General features: G+C 41.6%; 1 protein-coding gene across 1 annotated transcript in view; it reads right to left on the bottom strand.

Annotated features, from left to right (window-relative positions):
• gpc5a (glypican 5a) overlaps nt 1-23,555 on the bottom strand; it is a 55,537-nt gene that overhangs the window by 22,909 nt on the left and 9,073 nt on the right. The window contains exons 3-8 of the mRNA XM_061276303.1: nt 21,041-21,501; nt 20,744-20,977; nt 19,987-20,120; nt 19,777-19,905; nt 5,372-5,492; nt 60-222 (exon numbers count right to left, since the gene is read on the bottom strand). Of these exons, the coding sequence (XP_061132287.1) occupies nt 60-222; nt 5,372-5,492; nt 19,777-19,905; nt 19,987-20,120; nt 20,744-20,977; nt 21,041-21,501 (1,242 nt within the window). The remainder of the gene's footprint in view (nt 1-59; nt 223-5,371; nt 5,493-19,776; nt 19,906-19,986; nt 20,121-20,743; nt 20,978-21,040; nt 21,502-23,555) is intronic.

The following is a 23,555-nucleotide window of genomic DNA, read 5'->3' as shown; positions in this document are numbered from 1 at the left end:
CCTGCAAAAAAAAAAAACGACAAGCTTGTTGTTCAGTGACATTAAAAGAGGTTGCTCACATTTGGAGACTTTCTGGATGTTCTTCTTGACCTCTCCGCCAGCTGAACCGTCACAACCATCTTCATCGTCGCAGTCGCCGCTGTAATGTCCTTCTGCATCTCCGCTTCCTGTTTCAATTTGGTCCAACGTTCCCAGTTTAGGAATGGATTTCCCTTGAAGTAGCTAGTGGAGCAAAAAAGTTGTTTGACTTCTTCTGCAATCATCTCATGAAGACATATTTGACTGCCTACAGTACAACATTAACATTCCGTATTTAGATTGACTATACATTATCCCGTGCACACATATCACGTCTAATATTTACACGAGGCGTACGTGGCGCGACGTTGATGACACGAAATCGGAAGGAAGCCAAACAAAAAGAAAATGTGAAAGCGCAGCAGATCAAACACGCTCCAGCTAACTCAAACAGACGGATGGACGAGCATTGGTTCATCCCGCAAGAACAATTTATTGGCTCATGCTGAACAAGTTCAACAAGAAAAAGAAAAGCTTTTCATCTGTTGTGTTTTTTGGCGTGTTTGTTTACCACCCCTCACCGCCTTTTTATATTTTGGTTGCTTCAGAAAGGATACAGTATTTCCCTTGTGTAACTTATATTGTATATTATATTTTCTTTCTTATGCACTTACCGTATTTTCCGGACTATAAGGCGTTTTCTCAAAAGCCGACAGTGCGCCTTATAGTCCGGTGCGCCTTATATATGGACCAAATTCCTAAATTGAAACTGGCCCGAAGCATTGTGTCATGAAATCGATCATAAGTGGCCCGCTGAAGACTATGAATCATGGATCAAAAAGACTATGGATCATTATTTTGTGATTATAAAGTCATTTGTTGCGTTTGAAGTTGAAATAAAAAAGATTAAATGGGGAATGATTTGATTTGGATTAAAAATCTGACATGATGCATTAATGGTGCGCCTTATAGTCCGGTGCGCCTTATATAAGGACAAAATTTGGGCCATTCATTGAAGGTGCGCCTTATAGTCCGGTGCGCCTTATACTCCGGAAAATACGGTATCTGTATGTTTTATTTTCTTTATGTATCGGCCTGCCTGGGGACTGCGGAAATCGTCCCTATTCCGATGGTATCATAATGCAAGCTTTATGCTGATCACAAAGCTATTGCATCATTTTAATTAGTTTACTGTGGTGCTTTGCTACAAGAGAGCAACAGTGTCACGGATACGCTCAGGATGAGTGCTCTCTTTACCACTCATCAGCGACAAGCTTGGAGAACAATCAAGCACTTTGGAAATGATGCGCAGGAAAATACTCATACATAGATGCAATAAGCACAACATTGCATTGGATATTTATTTTTTTCTGAATAAGCAGTGTTCATGCTACGTTTAGTCGTGTCTGGCGAACATCTGCTCAAACGTGGCGTCCATCTGTTTCAGGAGATCATAGTGAGACAAAGCAATCAGACCGCACACGTTTTGGACACGCTTTGGAGAATATTAGCATTTCCAAGCTCAAACATTTATTTAGCCAGACACAATAATGAATGGCGTGGCAGATCGGCAACTAATTCGTTCCGTCATTCGTCTTTGTGATATTTAACGAGATATTCGTTTGTTCTAAACCGAGGTGCGCGTTCATCATAGTTGACCCCAATTAGCGTATTGACATGCAAGGAACCTGAATGGACAATCTGAGTTACTGACCCACGCATTGGTTCAAATTATCTTTCAACACGCGTCCACACCAGATGCGAATCGTCGAACTGGACGGGGATTTGTTTTTTTATTCAACACCAACTCGAAAATGACATCACCGCTAAAAAGGATCATTTTCGAATTGACATAGGGACAAGCTAATTCTAACCAAACTGGATTTGATTTTATAAATACCTTTTTGGCATTTAAAATTTTAATTGAAACAGATGCATGAGTAAATGCTTTTGGACATTTGGACTCGCTGGGCCATAGAAATATTTGTGATGAGCTCCATCACGGAAAATGATTTGGCAGATTTGGCAAGGCGAGACTGGCAAGCGCGGAGTCAGCCGTTTGCTGGCAAAATGCAGCTGGAGCGCAAACATCTTCATTTCTCACTCTTTAAGGAGCGAAAACAACATTTGAGAATTCAAATCATTCTGAATATATTTGCAAAATGACCAGATTAACTTTATATTAGCTTTTTTCCTCATGGAGAAAAGTAATATGTTCTCCATTTTATACAATGGCACTGTTGTTGACCACATCCTCCCATCTGTAAATAGGAGGAAGCAAGAGGGGGGGGGGGGGGAAGAAGGTGCACAATGACCACATTTGCTTGCCAGAGGAGAAAAGTGTCAGGATGAGAGTCGACTCCCGGGACGCACGCTATCATTTTGCATTTTCCTCATCGCAGCAGGAGTGCTGACAGGGTGTTTATTAGGACCATGTGCAGCCCAGAGCGCCACGACTAGAACAATATGGCAAGGTACAAAAAGTTGCCATTGAAACTTTTCACTGCTATACTAATAAATATGGAATAATCAAGTACCGTAATTTTCGGAGTATAAGTCGCACCGGAGTATAAGTCGCACCAGCCATAAAATGCCCGAAAAAGTGAAAAAAAACATATATATGTATATAAGTCGCTCCTGAGTATAAGTCGCCCCCCCCACCCAAACTATGAAAAAAAAACGCGACTTATAGTCGGAAAATTACGGTATGTATTTATAAATCTAGAAAAAAAAGGCAAACAAATGTCGACAACCGACAGGTGGAAACATGATATTAAAATATTAAGCACCAAATTAATATTCTGATGATTTTTGCCTATTTTCTGAGTGAATTTATTTTTATAGTTAGTGTTTGTGTCACGTCATGTTTTGGATAAAGGGATGGAAATTTCCATATTTTATTTCATCCGAATCACTGATTAGTTGATCATTATAAAACACTATTTAAAAAACTAAATTGTATTTGAGAGTCAATGAAAAAAAATTATTATTATTGATTTTTGCTTATTTTCTGAGTTGAATATGATTGATTTATTTTTGTAATTAGTGTTTGAGTCACATCATGTTTTGTATAACGGGACGGAAATTTCAACAATTTTATTATTCGAGTCTTTGATTAGTTGATCATTTAAAAAAAAAAAAAACTCATCAAATATTTCAACAACAAATTAAACCTCCAAAGCTCAAGGCCTTACGAATAAACTCGATGAATCATTTGTCACCATATTCAGTCGATGTTGTGGTTTCGGTGTTGAAACTTACAAAAGTTTGCCATTGTTTTGCCCCATCCCAAACATAATGAATCATTTTTGAGAAAGTAAAATGAAGTCATGAAACACTCCAATGAAGCAGCTGCCATAAATTTGCCTCCAAAGCTGGATAATTCTACAAGGGAGATTTATAGCAGCCATCTGACTATTTCATTGCTGTCAGATATTGTAATTTTCCACGCACATTCGCCACCACAACAAATAAAGTGCAAATACATTCCCAGTGTTAATCTTTCGCAGGAAGGGAGGAGACATGAATAATTCACAAGAAAAACTGCTGGTCAACCAGCACATCAATGACTGGTGAATAATTCAGAGGCAGAGCGGGTGAGAAGCTGCCTGGCCCTGATTATGATTGAGAGACACGGGGACAGAACCTGCCTGGAGATTCTTGATGGGCTTTACCGCATCAAGAAAAGAGGACAGGAGAGCGGCGGACAAATAATTCATAAGAAAGAACTGCTGATGAGCCCCCGTGATGAAATCCACAGTTGCATGATGAATTTGTCAATAGCTGCATTTCTATTTGCTGGGTTCCGCCTCTGCCCAGTTGTCTCGCCGGCGGAATAACAATGAGAGCTTTCCATTTGGGTTTAGAGAAAGCGCTCACCTTTACTACGCGGCCGACCCGTCAAGGTCGCGGAGAAAAGAAATAAAGAACATAGCGGTGGAAATGTCAAACAGACGCGTCGCTCTTCTAATAAAACCAGCTAGCGCCGCTCTCTTTAATATCATCACATTATTGACCGGCAGCCATAATTCAGAGCGGAACATGCAAACGTGCCATTTATACACTAATACACGTTTCTTCTCTTCCTAAGGTCCAAATAAAATGATTTACGCAGACGTTACGCTATATGGAGCGCCGACTCGTTCACGCGTATAACGGAATGAGAATGTGCACTGGTATATGTAATTGATGTTTGGGCTGGCCTGCCATTAACCCGCACAAACACGCCATTTTACACGGCCCGACTCGCGCAAACGATAAATTGACATTTCATTGAATGGCGTCGGCATTTTACAACACAAAAGACGGTATGCGATCGGCAATTTATCGTCAGGGCTCTATTTGTCTTGAGCTCGTATGGACTCGGATTGAAGCCGCTTGTCTGGCCCTTGTTTACGCCACATGCAGCAGATTTACATCATCGGGATGGAAGGTTGAAATGAAATGACGCTTGTGTGTCCTAAAGAGATGCCAATCAGCTCTTTGCTAATCAAGAGACGAACGCTGAGCCGTAAGAGAGACACTCAAGATGGACAATAATGAGCATTCATGTCAAACCCGAGGCCCGGGGGCAAGATCTGCCCCAGCACATCATATTATGTGCCCAATTTGTTGTGTACCTGATAATATGAAGGAATCATAAATGTATTACCGTAATTTTCGGACTATAAGTCGCGGTTTTTTTCATTGTTTGGGTGGGGGGGCGACTTATACTCAGGAGCGACTTATATACATACACTACCGTTCAAAGGTTTGAGGTCACAAAATTGTTTGGGTGACCCCAAACTTTTGAACGGTAGTGTATATATTTATTTAGATAATTATTTATAGATTATATATATAATCTTCTGTGTAAAAAATCTTATAATATATATGTATACTTATATTCATAGATTATATATAATCTTATACAAATATAAGATATCATTTATAATATTTAATTCATAATATTTTATTATAATAATATTTACATTACCGTTCAAAAGTTTGGGGTCACCCAAACAATTCTGTGACCCCAAACTTTTGAACGGTAGTGTATATATGTTTTTTTTTTCACTTTTTTGGGCATTTTATGGCTGGTGCGACTTATACTCCGCTGCGACTTATAGTCCGAAAATTACGGTAACCATCAGGGAAGTGGTGTCCATTGGAAATTTGGGGAAAATGTCGGGATTTTCACGAAAGGTCGCTCGATGACGACTAAGCAAAGCTACCAACGTAGCAGCCGTGGCTATCGTTTCCTTGTTTACTGTGCACGCGAGAGAAGCTTCGGCGTTGTTGGACGCTTAGTGAAGCTAGGCTAGGTTCAACTCTTGCCAGTAGTTGTAAAACAGCAAAGTCTTGTTTCGCCTACCTGATTGATATGCTTGAGTTTGTCTATGATTTGATGGATCACAGGGTCGGCTCCTTTGACTTTGACCTCGGGGTTGTCGGCTTGAGCCTTGATACCGTTTCCCACCACGCGAAGAGTGTAGCTGTGAAGACAAGAAAATGATTGACAGACGGGCCCACGACATAAATGAAACCATCGTCGCTGACCCTCTTTGGATATCAATAATAAAAATCATTACTATTCGCAAGGCGCTCACAGGCGATGATGTCATTCAATTGCCGTGACATCCCGGGGCTAAAAAAGGATTTGTAAAGTGAACCAATCACGGCACGATGTCTTCCGCCGCTACTCTACAGCCGTGCGGATGTTTTTTATGATCACACTTGAATATAAAACGCGCAGCGAGTACACTGGATGAAATTACCACTTATGATGTACACCTTGATGCTTTTAGATGCCACATTAATCCTTATTTGAAAGCAGCTCCATGCTGTTATTGCTCGGTAAGAAGATTTCATTTCCCCCAAGGTCTCGGTCTTTCCAGCCGTGATAACCGTGACATTATTTACACATAACTCAAACTCCCGCATAAAATCAAATACAATGAATAGATCAAAACAAAAACGTCGCATATGCAAGTCCAGCGAGATGCTAAAGTATTGTTAGCGCCGCGAAAATCGCAAATCCGTGCTGAGTCGCTAACAAACGAGAGTGACTTGAAGCCAGTTGGAGGTCAAGAGAAGACTTTATGAATAAATCAAGCCCAGGAAGCAAGGTGTCTAATTTATTTAAAAGAGAATATGGGTGGGAGAATTCAAATTCTGTCATCATGTCTGCCTTGTACGGATGTATTTTTGATGCTCCTTTCTAACTCACCGAGCGGAACCCTCAGATGGAAGAGTTCATTTGAGCAAATACTAGCGGAGAAAAACTGATGCTGACATGACACGCTTTTCAGTCACTGGCACAAATAAATTCGACATTACACGGTAGAGTACAAAAAAGGTCATTCATAAATGCCCAATGGCGTATTTTTATATCTGGGAATCTGAAATCTTATTTGGTTGTCATGATCCATGCTAGGTTGAATAGGGAGAGATTGTCAGGGGATGCTTTTCGGAACCTTGAAGGGAGAAAAACGATGCGGAAATGAAATGAAGCCTGCGAGGAAGGACGTGTCAGTCCGTGATTTTATTCTCAAGAGGGAATCCTTATTAAGGCAAGTAGAAATCACTCATGCATCACACTCTAAACAAACTTAGAGTAAATCAAATTAGATTCTGTCGAGACAAAAAAGGCCATCGTACGCGCATGTTGATTCGATTTATACGTGACTTGAAATTCCAACGTTTTATAACTCACAAAGTTTCATCGAATAGAATATTTAAAAAAAAAATGGTGTGCTTGCGTGAGATGTTAATGACAGCAGCGACAACACAGATACTAACACAGCACGGCTGAGTGAATCCTCTCGCAAAAATGGATCCCCTAACACCCGACTAGCATGTTTGTTCCAATTACACCAAAAGCCGTAAGCCTCCAAGTGCTATTGGCTCGTGCAAGCGCATCAACGTGGAATTTTCCACACGGAGCAGTTTCGGTAAAGTGCCGGCTTGAATTAAAAGCAAGTGCGAGTCGGTCAGCAGGTAATTGCGCTTTGGTGACGGGAATCGGTAATTACTGAGCTGTCAGAGCTCTCTCATATTACTTAGATGGATTAATTACAGATACGTCCACTAAATAGGGGGCTAATGATAAAGCGGAACATTTTTATTTCCAATTAGGGCTTTTAACAATTGAAGTCTTAGGTAATTGTTACCGTCTTCTTTTCTGACTATGCTCGTTCATGTTTTTTACAGCAGCAGTTTACAGTGAGAGCGCAACACTCCATCTTTATTAGGAACACTGCAGAGGAGCAGTCGTCGGCAATAAATAAATAAAAATTGCTAAATGAAATAATAATAATCAGAGAATAATATCATTAATAAAATAATAATAATAAAGAATAATAATAACGAATAATATATATGTATTATATATATATATATATATATATATATATATATATATATATATATATATATATATATATATATATATATATATATATATATATATATATATATATATATATATATATATATATATATATATATATATATATATATAATACACGTGTATATATAAAATGTAATAATATATAATGAGAATGGAAAATAATAATAAATACATTAATTAATTAATAAATACGTGAAATGACTGCAATCTTGATGTCGACTGATTACATATTTATAAATGAAATACCGTTTTTTTCCGTGTATAGTGCGCCCCCATGTATAATACGCACCCTAAAAATGGCATGCTGATGCTGGAAAAAAGCCTGTACCCATGTATAATACGCACCCAATTTTTATGAATTTTTTATTTATTTCTTTTAGGCCCAATGATCGTCACACACGCAGGGAGGCAATGGGTCCCATTTTTAGAGTCTTTGGTATGGTCTTAACTAGGCTGGATGTAATTTTTTTTGTTGGCGTTGATTTCTCCGACTGCCCATAAACGCACCACCGCGCTTGCGCGCACGGGAAAGAGGCGTGCGGACGTGAAAAAGGCGGCTCTGTATGGGAGAGACGTTGAAGAGGAATAAAAACACCCTTGGAAACCAAAACTTGGTGATTTCAAGTTTCATTTCGAGGGACATTTGTCACGTCTCGTCCCCAGTTTTGCTATGTGTCTAGGTTGCCATAGTTTCTGTTCGCGTCACCCCTCTCTTCCTGTCACCTCAATCGATGTAACGTGTTTTGTATTTAAGTCCTGTCTGCCCCTCGCTCACCGTCGGATCATTACATGTGTTACTGTCATGATGTCTGTTTGCTTTCTGTTCCTGTCTTTGGTAATGTCACCCTGTCTTTTTGTTCCACGACTTTGTCGGTCAGTCCTGTTGTTGGTTTTGTTTTCTAAAAAAAAAAAAAAAAAAAAAAATGTTTTTTAAAAAAAATTAAAAAAATTTTGTACCCATGTATAATGCGCACCCCAGATTTTAGGACAATAAATTCGTTAAATTTTGCGCACTATACACGGAAAAAAACGGTAAGTCGCATTGGACCAGTTGTCCCCCTTGGATGTGGTCGAAGCAGGCGGAAGATGTCGATTGACTTTCTTCCACCAGATTTTCTGCCAGGCGCCTCTTCAAGACCCTTCTGCTGTAGGCTTGGCGGAAATTCCGCTACTAAACACCCACAGCGAGTCTTAAGTCTTAGTGTACGAAAATGAGGATTTTCAAAACGTCACCACATTTGTTATCTCCCTTCCAATTCAGATTCAAAACTTCCCGTACTGTGGTCTGAACCAGATGACGCAAAACCACCTGACCTTTCCAAACTTGTATTTTGGGCCATCTTACAGATCCTCCAAATCACCTCACCCTCCACACAACCCTCCGTTATCATCGTAGAGTCAAGCAATAAAAAGAATGTTATATTAAACTGATAATTTGCCCGCAACGGCGAGCGGCTCGGTGTGCAAACGCACCACTGCATCATGCCAACGAGATATCGGACGTCGTCAAATAGCCATGGAATTTTTAGAACGCCTTTTAAATACTGCACTTTTATGGTAGGTAATAAGGACAAATGGAAACGTTGGCTATCCGGGAGCTACAATGGGCTCATAAAAGCAGATGGGCACAGACAGAGGGAATTTTTAAAGATGTTAATGTCCCGTACGGGCAATCATTAAGCAGATGTGCTAAGAGCAGGGCAGACCATAAAAGACGAGTCGGTGATTTCATGACGACATCACTCCTCGTCGTGTTTTCTTTACACTTCTTCATCCGGTAGAAAGTTTTCATTTCTGGTATGCAGAAAAATATCCTTCTGAATCCCATGTAGTAAGACTTTAGTCTCAATCCAGAGCAGATTAAGCAAACTGTCATTCTGATGAAAAACATTTTTCCCCTCCGGCACAGAATTTAAGAGGCTTAGACATCTTTGCCATCTTCAATCATTGACCAAGCTTATCCAAGTTTCAACACCTGCCTCATGGAAATGCAAAAGTAAACAGTGAGAGGCTGATTATGAATTCATAGCCTGTTCTGTAAACACGCATAAACAACGAGACTTCTCGAATCGTGGGACAAATAAAGATGCAATCATTAAGTTTTTTTTTTTTTTTTTAGGGAAATAAGAAGAGCAAATAGATTTTGAAGGCGCCTTCTACGCCGCCTACGGTGGGTCACTGTCTGATTCATCAGTAATTTATTAAAAAAAAAAAAAAAACAGCATGAGATGCAAATGCCTGCATTTGAAGGTAAATGGAAAAAAATGGAACCTGTCTGTAAAAGTTTGGCTGTCATTTAAAATGAACAGGAAAGAGACAAAAACAGTGGGTGGTCTCGGTAGTTTCCACGGCTGTGTGAGCAAACTATTATTAGTAAGCCGTGGGAAAACTAGAGCGCTTATTAAAGCCAGGTACAATACATACATACAACAGCACCGAACAAGAATCTCGTCCTGGAATAATCCCAATCTCGTCATTGCGGCGGCTGCAAAAATCCAAATAGTATCATGAACGATGGCGCCAAGATGATCCGAGGGTCTCATTTGATTTTTCAAGATATCAAGTCTCTTCTGACAACAAATGGATTATCAAACGTATTTTAATAATCGATTCATCGTTTAGTAATGGACATTTTCCGATTTCAGACATTACTTTGATTTATACAGCAAAACAGTTAACGGCAAAATAGATTCAATGCAGCGAGGGTGTTTAACATTTTGCCATCGTGTTATATCAGCAATCTTTGACAGCGAGAGAATGTAAAAGCACTTGGTCCGAGTCGATTTTATAGCCGACTGATCACGTCGCCGAGCTCTCCCTTCATTTTTGATGCTCCCACACTATCTCCCCGTCTTTCTACGGCCAATTGTATTGGAGTGCGAGGGTAAAGAGCCCTTACGTCTATTTATATTCACCAAAACGCTATCCGGTGCTGAATGTTGTTTGGGCTCAGGGCTCCATTTTACAAAGACGGATCACGCTTTGTGCACGCTTTCACTTGAATTGCGTTGATCCCTATTAACACATGTCGTGATGCGCTGGCTTGTTAGGTATAAATTCTCACAGCGAAAGGATTTCACCTTCTAGCTGTCAGCGACTGCAAAGACGAAAATAATTTACGAGCGGAAGATGGGTTCTTCTCCATCACGGCTTCTCATTAAACGAAGCGCTTAACAATGCGCCGCGCTGTTGTCGCGCTTCAAAATCAGCAACAGCCTCGTAGAAAGCAACGCAAGGCCTCAGGGTGGGACGACGCATTCCTACAAGTTGGATAAGGCAATTTATTGGATCAGTTTGTGGATAGCAAGCCAGAGGGCTGGCTATGAAGTAGTGTGTCTTCACTTCAGGTTTAGTCTTTCTTCAAGGAGAATAATATAGCAGTGCCAAGAGACTGGAGTCACTGGCGGAGCTAGAAGGGGGCGGGGGGCAGGGGGACTCCCCCCCCCGAAAATTGCTTGGACTCCTCAGGTGCAAGGCCAGATAATTTACGTTTTTATTATCATTATTTTTATTTTTTTTTTCATTTAATTTTCCGATTTTCCAATTATAATGAATTTTTCTCATATTTTTTTGAAGAATTTTGGGGTTACTTAATTGAATTTTTATTTAGTTTTCAGATTTTCCGATTATAATCAATCTTTATCCTTTTTTAAAGAATTTTGGTTTTTAATTTAATTGGTATTTAATTTTAATTTAATTCTCCGATTATAATGAATCCTTATCAGCTTTTTTGGAAATCAATTTGGGGTTATTAGTTTGAAAATAAATCGGGGACCTTGACATCGGATCTTGACTATAAACATGTTGCTGGCGACATCCTAAAACTAAAACCACATTCCCGCACGCAATTTTCAAAATGTCACAGTGACAAATGCAACGGTGGGCCAACTAATTCCGCCTGGCTCGTTTCTGACCGAAGACGGTTTCCAGGCACGGCAGGCGGCGGAAACGCGTATCTTCACAACCTCTTTGCGCCGCTTCAGCTCGTGTCAACACCGCTGCGACTGTGTTAGCTCTTCATATGTTACCACAGATGGTGTCATCGCTCTTCTTTAGCACCGCCGTTGACATGATTCATGGCGCTCTGATTTAGGATCTTGATTTAGGCTCCACGGCGGCAAGGCTCTTTCACGAGGTAGCGACCCTGGGCTGTCTGAAGAAGGGACGAAAGAGCTCACGGTGGCGCAAAAAATATATCGGGAATCGGGAAAATGATGACTATTGAGAGGCTGAATGATTTTGAATTGGATTGACAAAATTCGGATTCGTCTTCGATGAATCGATGAATTTCGCCACCTCTAAAAATACCTCACTCAAATTGCAGCTACTAAAAGAAGTACGGCTAAAATACAAACATCACTATTTATTGTTCCTCCTATCAATTCCACTTCCACTGAATTTAGCCTCATCATTTTCACCGCAAGTAACCGTTTTATCCAGCGCCCGATTTTACTTCTGTCCTGTAGGTCTCCAATTGCCCTGACAGAGTGGACCGTAATGGAAGACTGTGTGCGCCACATCCTTATCGCTGCCAGTAAATTACCTCAGGATCTGATACAGGCGGCAAACATCTCGCCAGACACAAAGAAAAAGCGACAGAGTGAGCGGCGGCGGCGCCGGCTAAAAAAAAAAAAGTCAAGATTTGTCAAAAGGAGGCAAGAAACCCCGTGGAGACTAAGCGTTTGAGCTGATCTGAAAGGTCACCTGATGTTATCGTAGGATCTGCCTCAGTTGCCTTTTACACTCCGCTCGGCAGCCGGGGTCAAGCACCTGTCAGTCACGGCAGCTTGCACGCATGTACAAATTCAAGATGGCTCTTTTTTTCAAGAAGCACACAAAATGACAGCACTTGTCACCATGGGAGAGGAATTGATCCCATTTGGCACCGAGTATATTTGCTTTTAGGCGAGGCTGTATTTTAAGATCTCACGAGAAACGTTGAAGTGTGGAGGACTCCAACTAATTTGGTGTTTTGATGACTTTTGTTTTTCATGGATTTATAATTTCTTGTGTTTTGTTTTTGCTGTATTTATCTCAAGGTTGCTTTGTAAAAATAATTGTGCCAAGATGGTGCAAAACACGTTGCAGGCCCTCATTAGCATCTTTTTTTTTTTCAAGATAGTTTTGAATTTGTTTTGACATCTTTTTAATGCAAATAGTTTTAGTTCCAGCATTAGTTTTTTTTTTTTTTTAAATCATTGCGAAATAACGCAAGCTACGATCCTCAATCGATTCGTTGATAGTTTTGAATTTTTTGACGTTTTTTAATTCAAATCGTTTTAATTAGTTTCGTCATTTTTGTTTTTAAAAAAAGATCATCGTGAAATAACGCAAACTACGATCCTCAAACGATTAGTTGATAGTTTTTTTGACGTTTTTTTAATTCAAATAGTTTTAATTACCGTAGTTTTCGGACTATAAATCGCGTTTTATTTCCATAGTTTGGGTGGGGGGGGCGACTTATACTCAGGAGCGACTTATATACATATATATGGGGTTTTTTTTCACTTTTTTGGGTATTTTATGGCTGGTGCGATTTATACTCTGGTGCGACTTATAGTCCGAAAATTACGGTAGTCTCAGCATATTTTTTTTTTTTAAATCATTGTGAAATAACGCAAACTACGATCCTCAAACAATTATTTGATAACGATTATCATTTTACGATTATATGTTATTCTCCACTAATACCACTAAAGTCCCCCCAGACATCGGACTCCTAACGGCAGCATCGTCGGGGGGGGGGACAGCTCCACCATAGCGGAACCAAGCAGATGGTGAACGGACGCGGCGCTCACGCACATCATCATCGCCTTCATTAGCTGAAGGTGACATCATCTGGGACACAACGGGGGGGGGGGGGCTTTTTCTTTCCTTTATCGCAGTTCAAGGTTGTTGACGGCGGCGCAGACAATAATCGGGCGTCACGCCCTCGTACACACAAACGACTGGCACCTCCCCTTCAAGCTTCACTCCCACATTCTGCCAACATGAAGGTAAATAAGTCGGCGGGAGGGAGCCAATGAGCACGGGCCAGTGGGCAGAGATGCATGTTTGCGCTAACTTCCTCCCTGGACCCTGCTCGTTTATCTTAGCTGTCACGGAGAAGGTGAAACTTTTTTTTTTCCCGCCCCACAGAGACCGGCGTGGTCCCCATGGAAACCACATGACAACATTGCAGTGATGAGGAGCAAATTCCGGTCACAGGGATTGTTGCGGTTTATCTTTTATGTCCCCCCACAAAAAATATTTGGGTTTATTTGGGGACTCAGAGGTGAGATTAATGAGAAGACATTAACACTTTGCCTGCAGTTAGGTCAAGAGCTAAAAGGTGGATTTCCTCTTTAGCGCCCTTTCATAGAGGCGGCTTGGACCTCGAGTGACTCTTTGCAAGCAACACAGAGAAAATATGTGAGATAAGGATCTGTCTTTCATTTGTTGAAAAGGAATCAATAACAAACAACACACGGCCGGCCGGCCATAAAGGTTGCAGTCGATAACAGTCAGCTGACCTTCCCACACATCCCGAATCGTCTTCCACCGCGTAAAGCTGAGACAATTCGCCCCAGTAATGAATGTTTAATGACGACTCCATTTTTCACTCAGTGTTAAGTAAATGGGAAGCATGTTTAGTTAACAAACCAGCCGCAAATCAAAGCCGCACAAGGTACCGCACGCACGACTTGTCAAAAGCCTGCAGCTGCGAGATAAGCTAAGACAATGATACAAAGATAGTGTTTGTTTCCTGCAAAAAAAAAAAAGAAATCTCTTCTGGAGTACGGCTCGGCATGGATGTATGGTCCATGTGCCGTCATAACATTAAGATGGAACGTCGTGCCCTTGATAAGATGCTCGAGCTAGCAGGAACGGTTGCAGGAAATTCAACGCTTCATTCCAAGCAAGCCATTTATTTGATTTGCCCAATAAAAGAGGAGAAAAAAAAATAACGTGGGCAATGCACTCTCCTATTGTTAACAAGGAAAGCAGCAGCTTTATTATGAATGCACAGTCGGAAAATGTTTGTCCTTCAGCACCAATCATGAGCTTAAAGTTTTTTTTAAAAAATAATAACATTCTATTTTGAGTGCTTTTGTGTCACTCAAGGTCATCTTGCGGGATTAAAATATAAAATTACATGTTGCTCTAAAAGCAATGAAATTCAATACAGGACTGATGAAAGTAAACATTGGACACAATTAGCTCCCACTCGCAGAGCAATAAACATCCACCTTTGTTCATCCCTAATGAACCCCAACCCTCTTTCATTCTGATTTACATCTGAGGAAAAGAATGCGTGGACACTCAACAGCAGGCAAGGTGTGGGGGTGTCCTGACAGCTCATCAGTGGACAATAAGGCCTTGGCTCTTAATGCTCTGCTCCTTGGCCGGCCGGGTCACCCGCAATATGATAGCGGCAAGCTCCCAGCTCCGCTGCGCGTTTCTCGTTAATGTCCGGGACGGCGAAAAACAAACGAGTCGGAAAAGGCACCTGCACGCACACGCTGGAGCCAATGGTGATACGGCTTCATAATTGGAAATTTATCCCTCCGGCGCACACTTGCCCGTGAGCTTACAAGAGGGGCTTATGAAGTCCATCTCGGTCTTGATTCTGTCACTTGGGATGATGGTCAGGATGTGGTACTCGGGCCAAGTGGCGCGACTAAACCCAAGCAGGATATAAGGTCATGTCGGAGTGGAACTCTAGCCAAGCGGCACCCGGCTCTCAAGTGCTCCGGCGGTTTTGTGGTTATCTCCAGTGGCCAGCTGTCGTGATGGAGGAGATCCTCGAGAACGTTCCCTCTTCCTCTCTGTCTCGTTTTTCACCACGTCTACACGTGCACGCTTGTCTCGAATGGAGATCGACGGTTGGAGGGTTTTTCTTCGTCAAAGTTGAAACGGACAAGTTCTTTCCCGAGTAGCTTGCCGCTACTTCTGTTTAAAGACATTTCCAGGAATGTCGGGATGTGAGTGCTGCATTCGCAGTACCAAACACTATAAGAATTTCAGGAACTGAGATACCGTAATTTTCGGACTATAAGTCGCACCGGAGTATAAGTCGCACCAGCCATAAAATGCCGGAAAAAGGCAAAAAAAAAACATGTATATAAGTCGCTCCTGAGTATAAGTCGCCCCCCCCACCCAAACTATGAAAAAAAACGCGACTTACAGTCCGAAAATTACGGTAGTCTCCACCTGTTGAATGCAATTTATTCAGGTAGGCTGGGCCACTCAGGGATTGGCCCGCGGCCCACGTATTGAACACCCCTGCCTTCTATACCACATTTATTTAACGGTCCGTGCAGCGGAAGGAGAGACGTGGAGTGACTGATAGGACAGCTCTGCATAATATATTTGACGGCGTATGTTTTAAAGCGTGTCTCGTCAGTTCAGAATTAGCTCAATTCGTCATTGCCAACAAATGGCAAGAGGGGACGGCGAGACTTGGACATACTGCGTGTACGGCTTGATTTCCATCAGCGTCATTGACAGCACAGATAAGAAGCGCCATGCCGCAACTGATGCACACAAGTCTCAGCACTCTGCCCGACCGGTCGTGTAGACACGACAAAGTGCATAGCGCCATCTGCTGGATACTGCGAGTTACAGCAGGGCCGAATCAAACCTGAAGCTTTTTAGATTTACATCTTTAATACGAAGAGCCGGTTCATAGGATGACAGCTTGTCCGCGAGGGTTATTAATATTTAAAGACTTCACATTGATATGTGATCACGCTCAAACAAAGATGTTTATTTGAGTCTGAAGGGGGACAGTCATTTTTATTCAGTGTTCCGACAATCTAAAATGTTGGAGATCATCTAAGCTCTTAATGCTTCTTCAGGGGGGGGTTCCTATTAGCACGGCTTATGGACTGTCATTTCAGTTACGCAATAGCAAACGAGCAGCGGGTTGAGGATAACAGATTCCGGAGAGTGAGATGCAATAAAGCCCGGCGAGTTGTGAAGAGGTAGCACTACAGTGGATCTTATTAGCATGTGATTAACCTCTTGGGGAATTCCCAGACAGCAAAGACAGACGAAAGGTCAAAGGTGAGCGCTTAGACAACCACTCCAGCATGCGGCAAAAGCCGTTAAACGAGGGGCCTCGCTGAAGAGCGAGCATCGTTTAGACGGATGCGGTGCTGAATTCCAGCACGGAAGGTCACTTGGCTTTTTATCATAAAAACAAATTAGACTGAGGAAAATATAAACACGCCGACTCGCACCTGCAGCGGCATTAAATCCAGCGGAAAAGCAGCAGAGGTCGTCATGAATTAAACATCAGACTCCTTAACATACTTGAGGAGCCAACTTTTTTTTTTTTAAATACTTTTGTATAAAGTAACAAACTGTGCACACGATCTCCGACTTCAAAAGGAATTAGCAAGTAAATGTGGGGCGTGAGAGTTCTTTTCCCAAGACGGAAACTCCTTTATCTATGTCGCTCCAGAGGGGGGAAAATGTTAGGTGGATTTATTTATTTTTCTTTGCCACTATAATTGCCGTGTGAGTGAAAGTGTCTACTGGCAACAAAAAAAAAAAAGGAGGCGGCTCATGGCTGCTAGCCATTCCTTCCGTGTGTGTGTTGTATCCATGACGGATGGTTAAAGCATGTGGGAATGTGTTAACCTTTGTGACGTCTCTTTCTAAAAGCTGAGAGGTCTTCTATTTCTATCTCTGCCTCTTTTGAACTGGAGGGGATGAGAAATTAGATCATGATTTTTCATCCATTAAAAGTTGAACTGTTTTCCATTTACCGTAATTTTCGGACTATAAGTCGCGGTTTTTTTTCATAGTTTGGGTGGGGGGGCGATTTATCATCAGGAGTGACTTATATACATACACTACCGTTCAAAAGTTTGGGGTCACAAAATTGTTTGGGTGACCCCAAACTTTTGAACGGTAGTGTAAATATTATTATAATAAAATATTATGAATAAAATATTATAAATTATCTTATATTTGTATAAGATTATATATAATCTATGAATATAAGTATACATATATATTATAAGATTTTTTACACAGAAGATTATATATAAAATCTATAAATAATTATCTAAATAAATATATACAGTACCGTTCAAAAGTTTGGGGTCACCCAAACAATTTTGTGACCCCAAACTTTTGAACGGTAGTGTATATATGTTTTTTTTTTCACTTTTTTTGGCATTTTATGGCTGGTGCGATTTATACTCCGGTGCGACTTATACTCTGAAAATTACGGTATTAAAAACCTGGCACGGTTTTGTCAAAGTGGGAGCCAAATAGGATGTGTTTATTCGTGTCGTCGTGTAAAAGCACAACAACAAAGACGGAATTATTTTATTTTTTTTCTCCCGTACCATGTGAGAAGCGATAATTGGCTAACGTTCCGAGCTAACGCCGAGCCCCGCAGGTATTTGGCATTGACTATCTGCACGCCTTGAGCAAATCTCACTAAAGTGTGTTTAAAATAAACAGATTTTGTCACAGTGCATGTGAGGACAAAGCCAGGAGCCACGTAGGGAAAAGGAAAAAGCGTGTCGAACAAATCTCCGGTGAAGTGAGACACCATCATCTCCCACTCACAAAGGCGGCCAGACTGAAACTGTTTGTTTTGCTCCCCTGTGATCTTATCCGCTTGTTCTTTTTTGTTTTGTTTACCAGCGAGCCAGATGAGGACGTACATTAAATCGTCCTTAAACCTCAGCTTCCTCTGTCATCCTCCTTTTTTTTTTATTATTATTATTATTAAACGAGACAAAGCCGTTCTCAGCGCTACTTTAAGGCCATAAAGTAATTTCTGCGGCCGTTTGTTATGAGAAGAATCAACACGGGCTCATACGTAGAGATTTCAACACACACGGGAAGCAAAGCAATCGTTTAAGGTCGCCGAGGCCTCGCTAAGCTTCTGTAAATCAGCCGCGCTGAGTTTTATTCCCCTCGCTCTCTGGCTCTCTGTGGATGTTGGCTTATGACCCATAGGCAGGAGGTTATTTATTGCATTTGTCACAGCTTGTGTTGACTCCCAGCCATTCATTTACGGTCGGAGGCGAAGTAGTAAGGCAACGTTGTCGGTCGGATCCGGAGACAAATGAATCAACGTTATCTCCTGTCGCTCTTTATAACAGACGTCAGAATGAAAACCCGAGGCAAGTAGGTTGCCGTTAATGGCAATTATCGGGAAGGGGGAAGGCGGGCTGAAGACGACAAAGAAACCTTTTTCGAGCAGGATGATGGGCTGCCCCGCAAATTGAAAAACAAGCTACGTCTTTGGGACTGCACGTCATGCAGACCTGAGGGGTTTTTTTTGGGACGATAACCGTATTTTCCGGACTATAAATCGCATTTCTTTTCATAGTTTGGCCGGGGGTGCGACTTATGTGTGAGATTATTAACTCATTATATAATTTCCATACTAAACCGCAAGAGGGCGCTCTAGGCCTGTGGAATAATTGAAACGGCAACTGACGATGAGTTTGACGTAAAGGAAGCGCTGCATCTTCTACTTGAGAAGTTAGCGGAGTTGTTTATAAGTGACACAGAGGATGAAGATTTTGTTTGATTTAACGATTTGGAGTGACAGGGATGGTTTGATCAACTTTTTGAATAACTTAATATGTTACGTCAGGCACCTTCTTAGTTCCTTGTTTTTGTTTATGTAACGTTAGCATACCGTACCATTCGGCCTGTTGTTTCCTATTCTATTTTAATTTTAAATTGCCTTTCAAGATGACATTTCTGTTCTTGGTATTGGATTTTATCAAATAAATTTCCCAAAAAAAATGCGACTTATTCTCCGGTGTGACTTGTATATGTCTCTTTCTTCTTTATTATGCATTTTATGGCCGGTACGACTTATACTCCGGAAAATACGGTAACCTAAGCAAAGCAAAGTCTTCACAAAGGCTCCATTGCAACACATAAACAAGTGCAAATCGCTTCTCTGGTTGTTTCTCTTTACAGGAGAGCATCGAACCTAAAATTGAAATACTTCCCGTAGCATTTCAGCGGCACCCACGGCTGAGCGAACCAACCCGGACTGAGGATATACGAGGTGGTCCTTGAATGAGCCCATAAGACAGAGCACGGTGATGTAACGGAGACAAGGTCGCTAACCGATGCTGTGGAGGAGGCCGCTTTGTCTGCTCAACTTTACAAGCGTTCATATCTAAGATCGATGTCGGCCTAATAGAAGGACCCGACATCAGTGTCAGCTTGCTCTACCCAACGGGTCACCAAATGGTGTCAAGATCTCATAAGGGGATACTGCAAAATGTTGACACTGTGCAAAGGAGGCCAAATTGAAGCCGTCACAGTAGGAGAGTACATATAACCTCTGCTGAGGTGACCATGCGAGCAACATCGGAGTAACTTCCAGCTCAAACCTTTTTACAAGGTCGGTTCCGTTCCAGCAGGAGAGCCCGCCGTCATCAGAGGCCAGTTCGCTGACACATAATTGATCTGCAAGGCCACCGTAGTATGTCCGGTAGAGGCGGAGACTGTTTAGAAAGTCCCTAGAAAATTAAGGAGAGATGATTTACTCGTCAAAAGTTTTGGATCTTGTTTTTTTTGCGGTGGGTGATTGCCGCGCTTACCTTCTCTTAACAGCAAGTGTGTCGCTTAATGGTTTGGTTGATGTTTTGGGGTGGATGGATTCTCTGCTGAGTCTTTGCTGGATGCTGGTGGTGTGCACAGCTTTCCTGCTAGGTGGCCCGCAAAATTTGTGCACCTATCACCCAATGAACACAAAAGCACGTCAGTCTGTAATGTGGATGTGCACCTGAGGATGCCAGGGGTTCATCTGATGTGCATTTCCTGCGCCACACTGGCTAACCGCTAGAGGGCGATGTTGGATGCAATTCTGAGAGGTCAAATCAATTGCAGTTGAACTCTATATTGGAACGGTATCTATTGTGCATCTCACGGTTCGGTTTTATCACGGTATTAATCTCGAGGATGTGTTACTTCAGGTGTATATGTGTATATCATTTATATATATATATACACACTACCGTTCAAAAGTTTGGGGTCACAAAATTGTTTGGGTGACCCCAAACTTTTGAACGGTAGTGTAAATATTATTATAATAAAATATTATAAATTATATCTTCTATTTGTATAAGATTATATATAATCTATGAATATAAGTATACATATATATTATAAGATTTTTTACACAGAAGATTATATATATAATCTATAAATAATTATCTAAATAAATATATACACTACCGTTCAAAAGTTTGGGGTCACCCAAACAATTTTGTGACCCCAAACTTATGAACGGTAGTGTATATATATATATATATATGATATACACGTATATATATATTTTCCCTAAGAGGTTCTGACCTGTGTTGTAATGCGTTGTCCATTTCTTTGCACAAGTCCAATGGCGTCCTCCAGCAAGGTGTGAATTCCTAGAAGCACTTGCTCCAAATCCTGCGTGCCGCGCATGCGAGCTGACAAGTCCTCCAGTGAGTGGACGAATTCCCTCCAGTGGATGTCAATCTCGGCCATACTCGCCAAGCAGCCCCGCATCACGTTGAGGCAGTAGCCCATGCAAGGCTTGGACTGAGTCAAGCCCTGTGACACAAACGATCAGTCGGAATGGATCGGAATCAATCGAGGGATTCCGGAAGATCTTACCTGGCAGTGGGGGCAGTAATGCATCTTGAGCAAGGCCTTTCTGCACTCGCGGCTCAACTGCAAGTGGTCTGTGGTGTTGATGACTTCAATACCGAGGTGCAAAGCTTGGAGGAGAAGCTTGCCAGAGAGCCCGGAGCGAGCAATTTGATCGGCCAGTAAAGCGGGCGTCCCGCCGAACGGCCGCACGTCGCGGCTCACTGACCTTACGCATTCGGCGTAGCCTGCTGCTAGATTGATACGGCCCGGGTTGATGATATTATTGTATACTATGGGGAAGAGGGAATCAAAAAATCTTTGGACAAAGTCCTCCACGCTGAGCTCGGACCCGAGCAGGAAGAGACTAATGTCAGTGAAGAGTTCGCCCACGGGACCTCGGACCTGATCCGCCATGTTCCCGTAGGACTGCCGCAGCATGGCGTTGGTTTGGTTCTCCGCCTGCCTCCTCAGAAGCTCAAATGTGCCTGCGGAAAGGATAGCAGCAGGGTGAGACCAAAGAAAAAAAACTCATCACCTTGCAATTCGGACTCGATGAAGTTCTCTGTAAAATTCCCGAGCGTGAAAGTGACTCATCAAAAGTTAAAGAAAACAAATTGCCTTCTTGTTCGTTTTGTTGCTAGCCCTCACGGCTAGCATTGTATTAGCTTCCATGGAGCCTCGGCTCCCCACAGAGCTTCCATTCCCCTGCCGCCACTCAAATCCTCTGCACATGTTTTTAATCGCCTCGAGAACCCAAACATTTTTTGCCGGCAGGATATTAGATATAAAATCAGACTAACTTCCTTTCCCCAAGAACTTTATGCAGAGACTTCATACCAAGCTGGGAAATTGGAACCTAATGAAAGATGTACAGTACATAAGATGCTTTCTTTTTACATTCCCGCAGAGTTAATTGCTTGCCGGCCAACCTCACAGTGGGCAGATAATGCATTTATTTATTTCTTTAGCACCATCAGTGGGCTTGATATGAAAAGAACCACTTTAAGTAGGTCGGCGACTGGACTGTGTACACACCAGATAAACAATACACACAAAGAGCCAGCTCACACCAGGCGGTGTAACGATTTCAGACATGAGCGCTTTAAGCACTTTGGGTTGTTTAATATTGAAACAACTGTCTTTTTATACAAAGCAACAAACAAAATTGTTTTTCCTGTACAAGAACAAAAAATGGTTTTTTTCCCCAAAAAAGAAAAAAAAAAAAAGGAAAACTGGCTCTAATTGACCCAAGTCGATGTTTGGTCTTATTGTGTATTTATTTACCCAGTAGTTTTGAGCGTATGGGTTTTTTTTGGGCCAAAACAAAACAGGCCACAGATTAAAAAAAAAAAAAAGAAAAAGAAAAACGGACCACGTTTATTATTACAACAGCACCACCTGCTGGACGTGGTGGGGAAATGTGGATATTCAATCTAACTTGACAAGTTGTTATAAAATCATCATCTCCTTTTTTTAAAAATAATTGCTTGATAATTAATCACAGGACAAAGATCATAATAGGCTAACTGAGGGAATTGATTCAAAATATTTGTTTAAAAACAGTTTGACTGTTTTATCGGCTTTTATCCCTCAACCCTTTTTTTTTTCTCTTCAGTGTGTTTTCCTTTGCAGCTACTACCCAAGCCACGGCCACGCTGACATCACGTGCTGATCATGAGCTGCGAGGCCATCATGGGCCCGACAGCCCGTGAGGATTGCACATTTAGACATTACCATCTGCCTGCCAGCTCATTGTCTCAAAAAGGCAACATTTAGGTTGCACGGAAATCTTCTCCAAGTTGTGTAACGCTCAACCTGTGCTTATGAAAAACAGTTTGAGAGGCCTCGGGTGTACGTGGCAAAGCCCTCCGAGTAATGAGGGATCCCGCAGGGATTTCAGCACCAGCCCCACGTAGAGGTAAACACAAGATTAGGGAATTCATAAAGATCACCTGTCTGTCAAAGTGCATCATTCTCTTAGCAGCAGACACATAACCTCAAAACAAAATCTTGTCATTCACTCTATCATCCATACAAAGATAAAAGGGCATAATTAGCAGAAATTCTGCACTCTGAGCAAGTCTGAACACACACACACACAGTGATTTGGATCTAAAAGCCCAGAAGTAAGTGAAGCAGGATCTTATAAGGAGGCCTTGGCCAGCAGCGAGGCCTGCAGGCAAGCCAGACGACCGTCATACTAAAAAAAAAAAAAAGGGAATTGTGAGGAAAACCTGAAATAGGTTGCTTTTTTTCTTCTTCTTCAAACTAAAGGAGAAAAGTTCTCCACCCACCAACCCAGACAAAATGATAAAACAACCCCTGTCACATTCTCATGGCAGTTGTCTACATTTTAATGCTGCTTTCTTTACATGTCGAAATACTTTTTCATCCCTCCAAATTTAAAAAAAAAAAAACTGCATGCACACTAAAAGATAAGAAATGATCCGACAGAACTGTGGGTGTGACAGAACTACAAGTGTTTATCAGTTAGTCAACAGGACAGAAAAAAAAAAAAGTCTATGAAACATTGGATAAA

This window comes from Syngnathus typhle, linkage group LG4, assembly GCF_033458585.1.
Source record: "Syngnathus typhle isolate RoL2023-S1 ecotype Sweden linkage group LG4, RoL_Styp_1.0, whole genome shotgun sequence".
NCBI classification, from domain to species: domain Eukaryota; kingdom Metazoa; phylum Chordata; class Actinopteri; order Syngnathiformes; family Syngnathidae; genus Syngnathus; species Syngnathus typhle.
The sequence above is the reverse complement of the archived record's forward strand: the minus strand, read 5'-3'. Positions and strand labels throughout refer to the sequence as shown.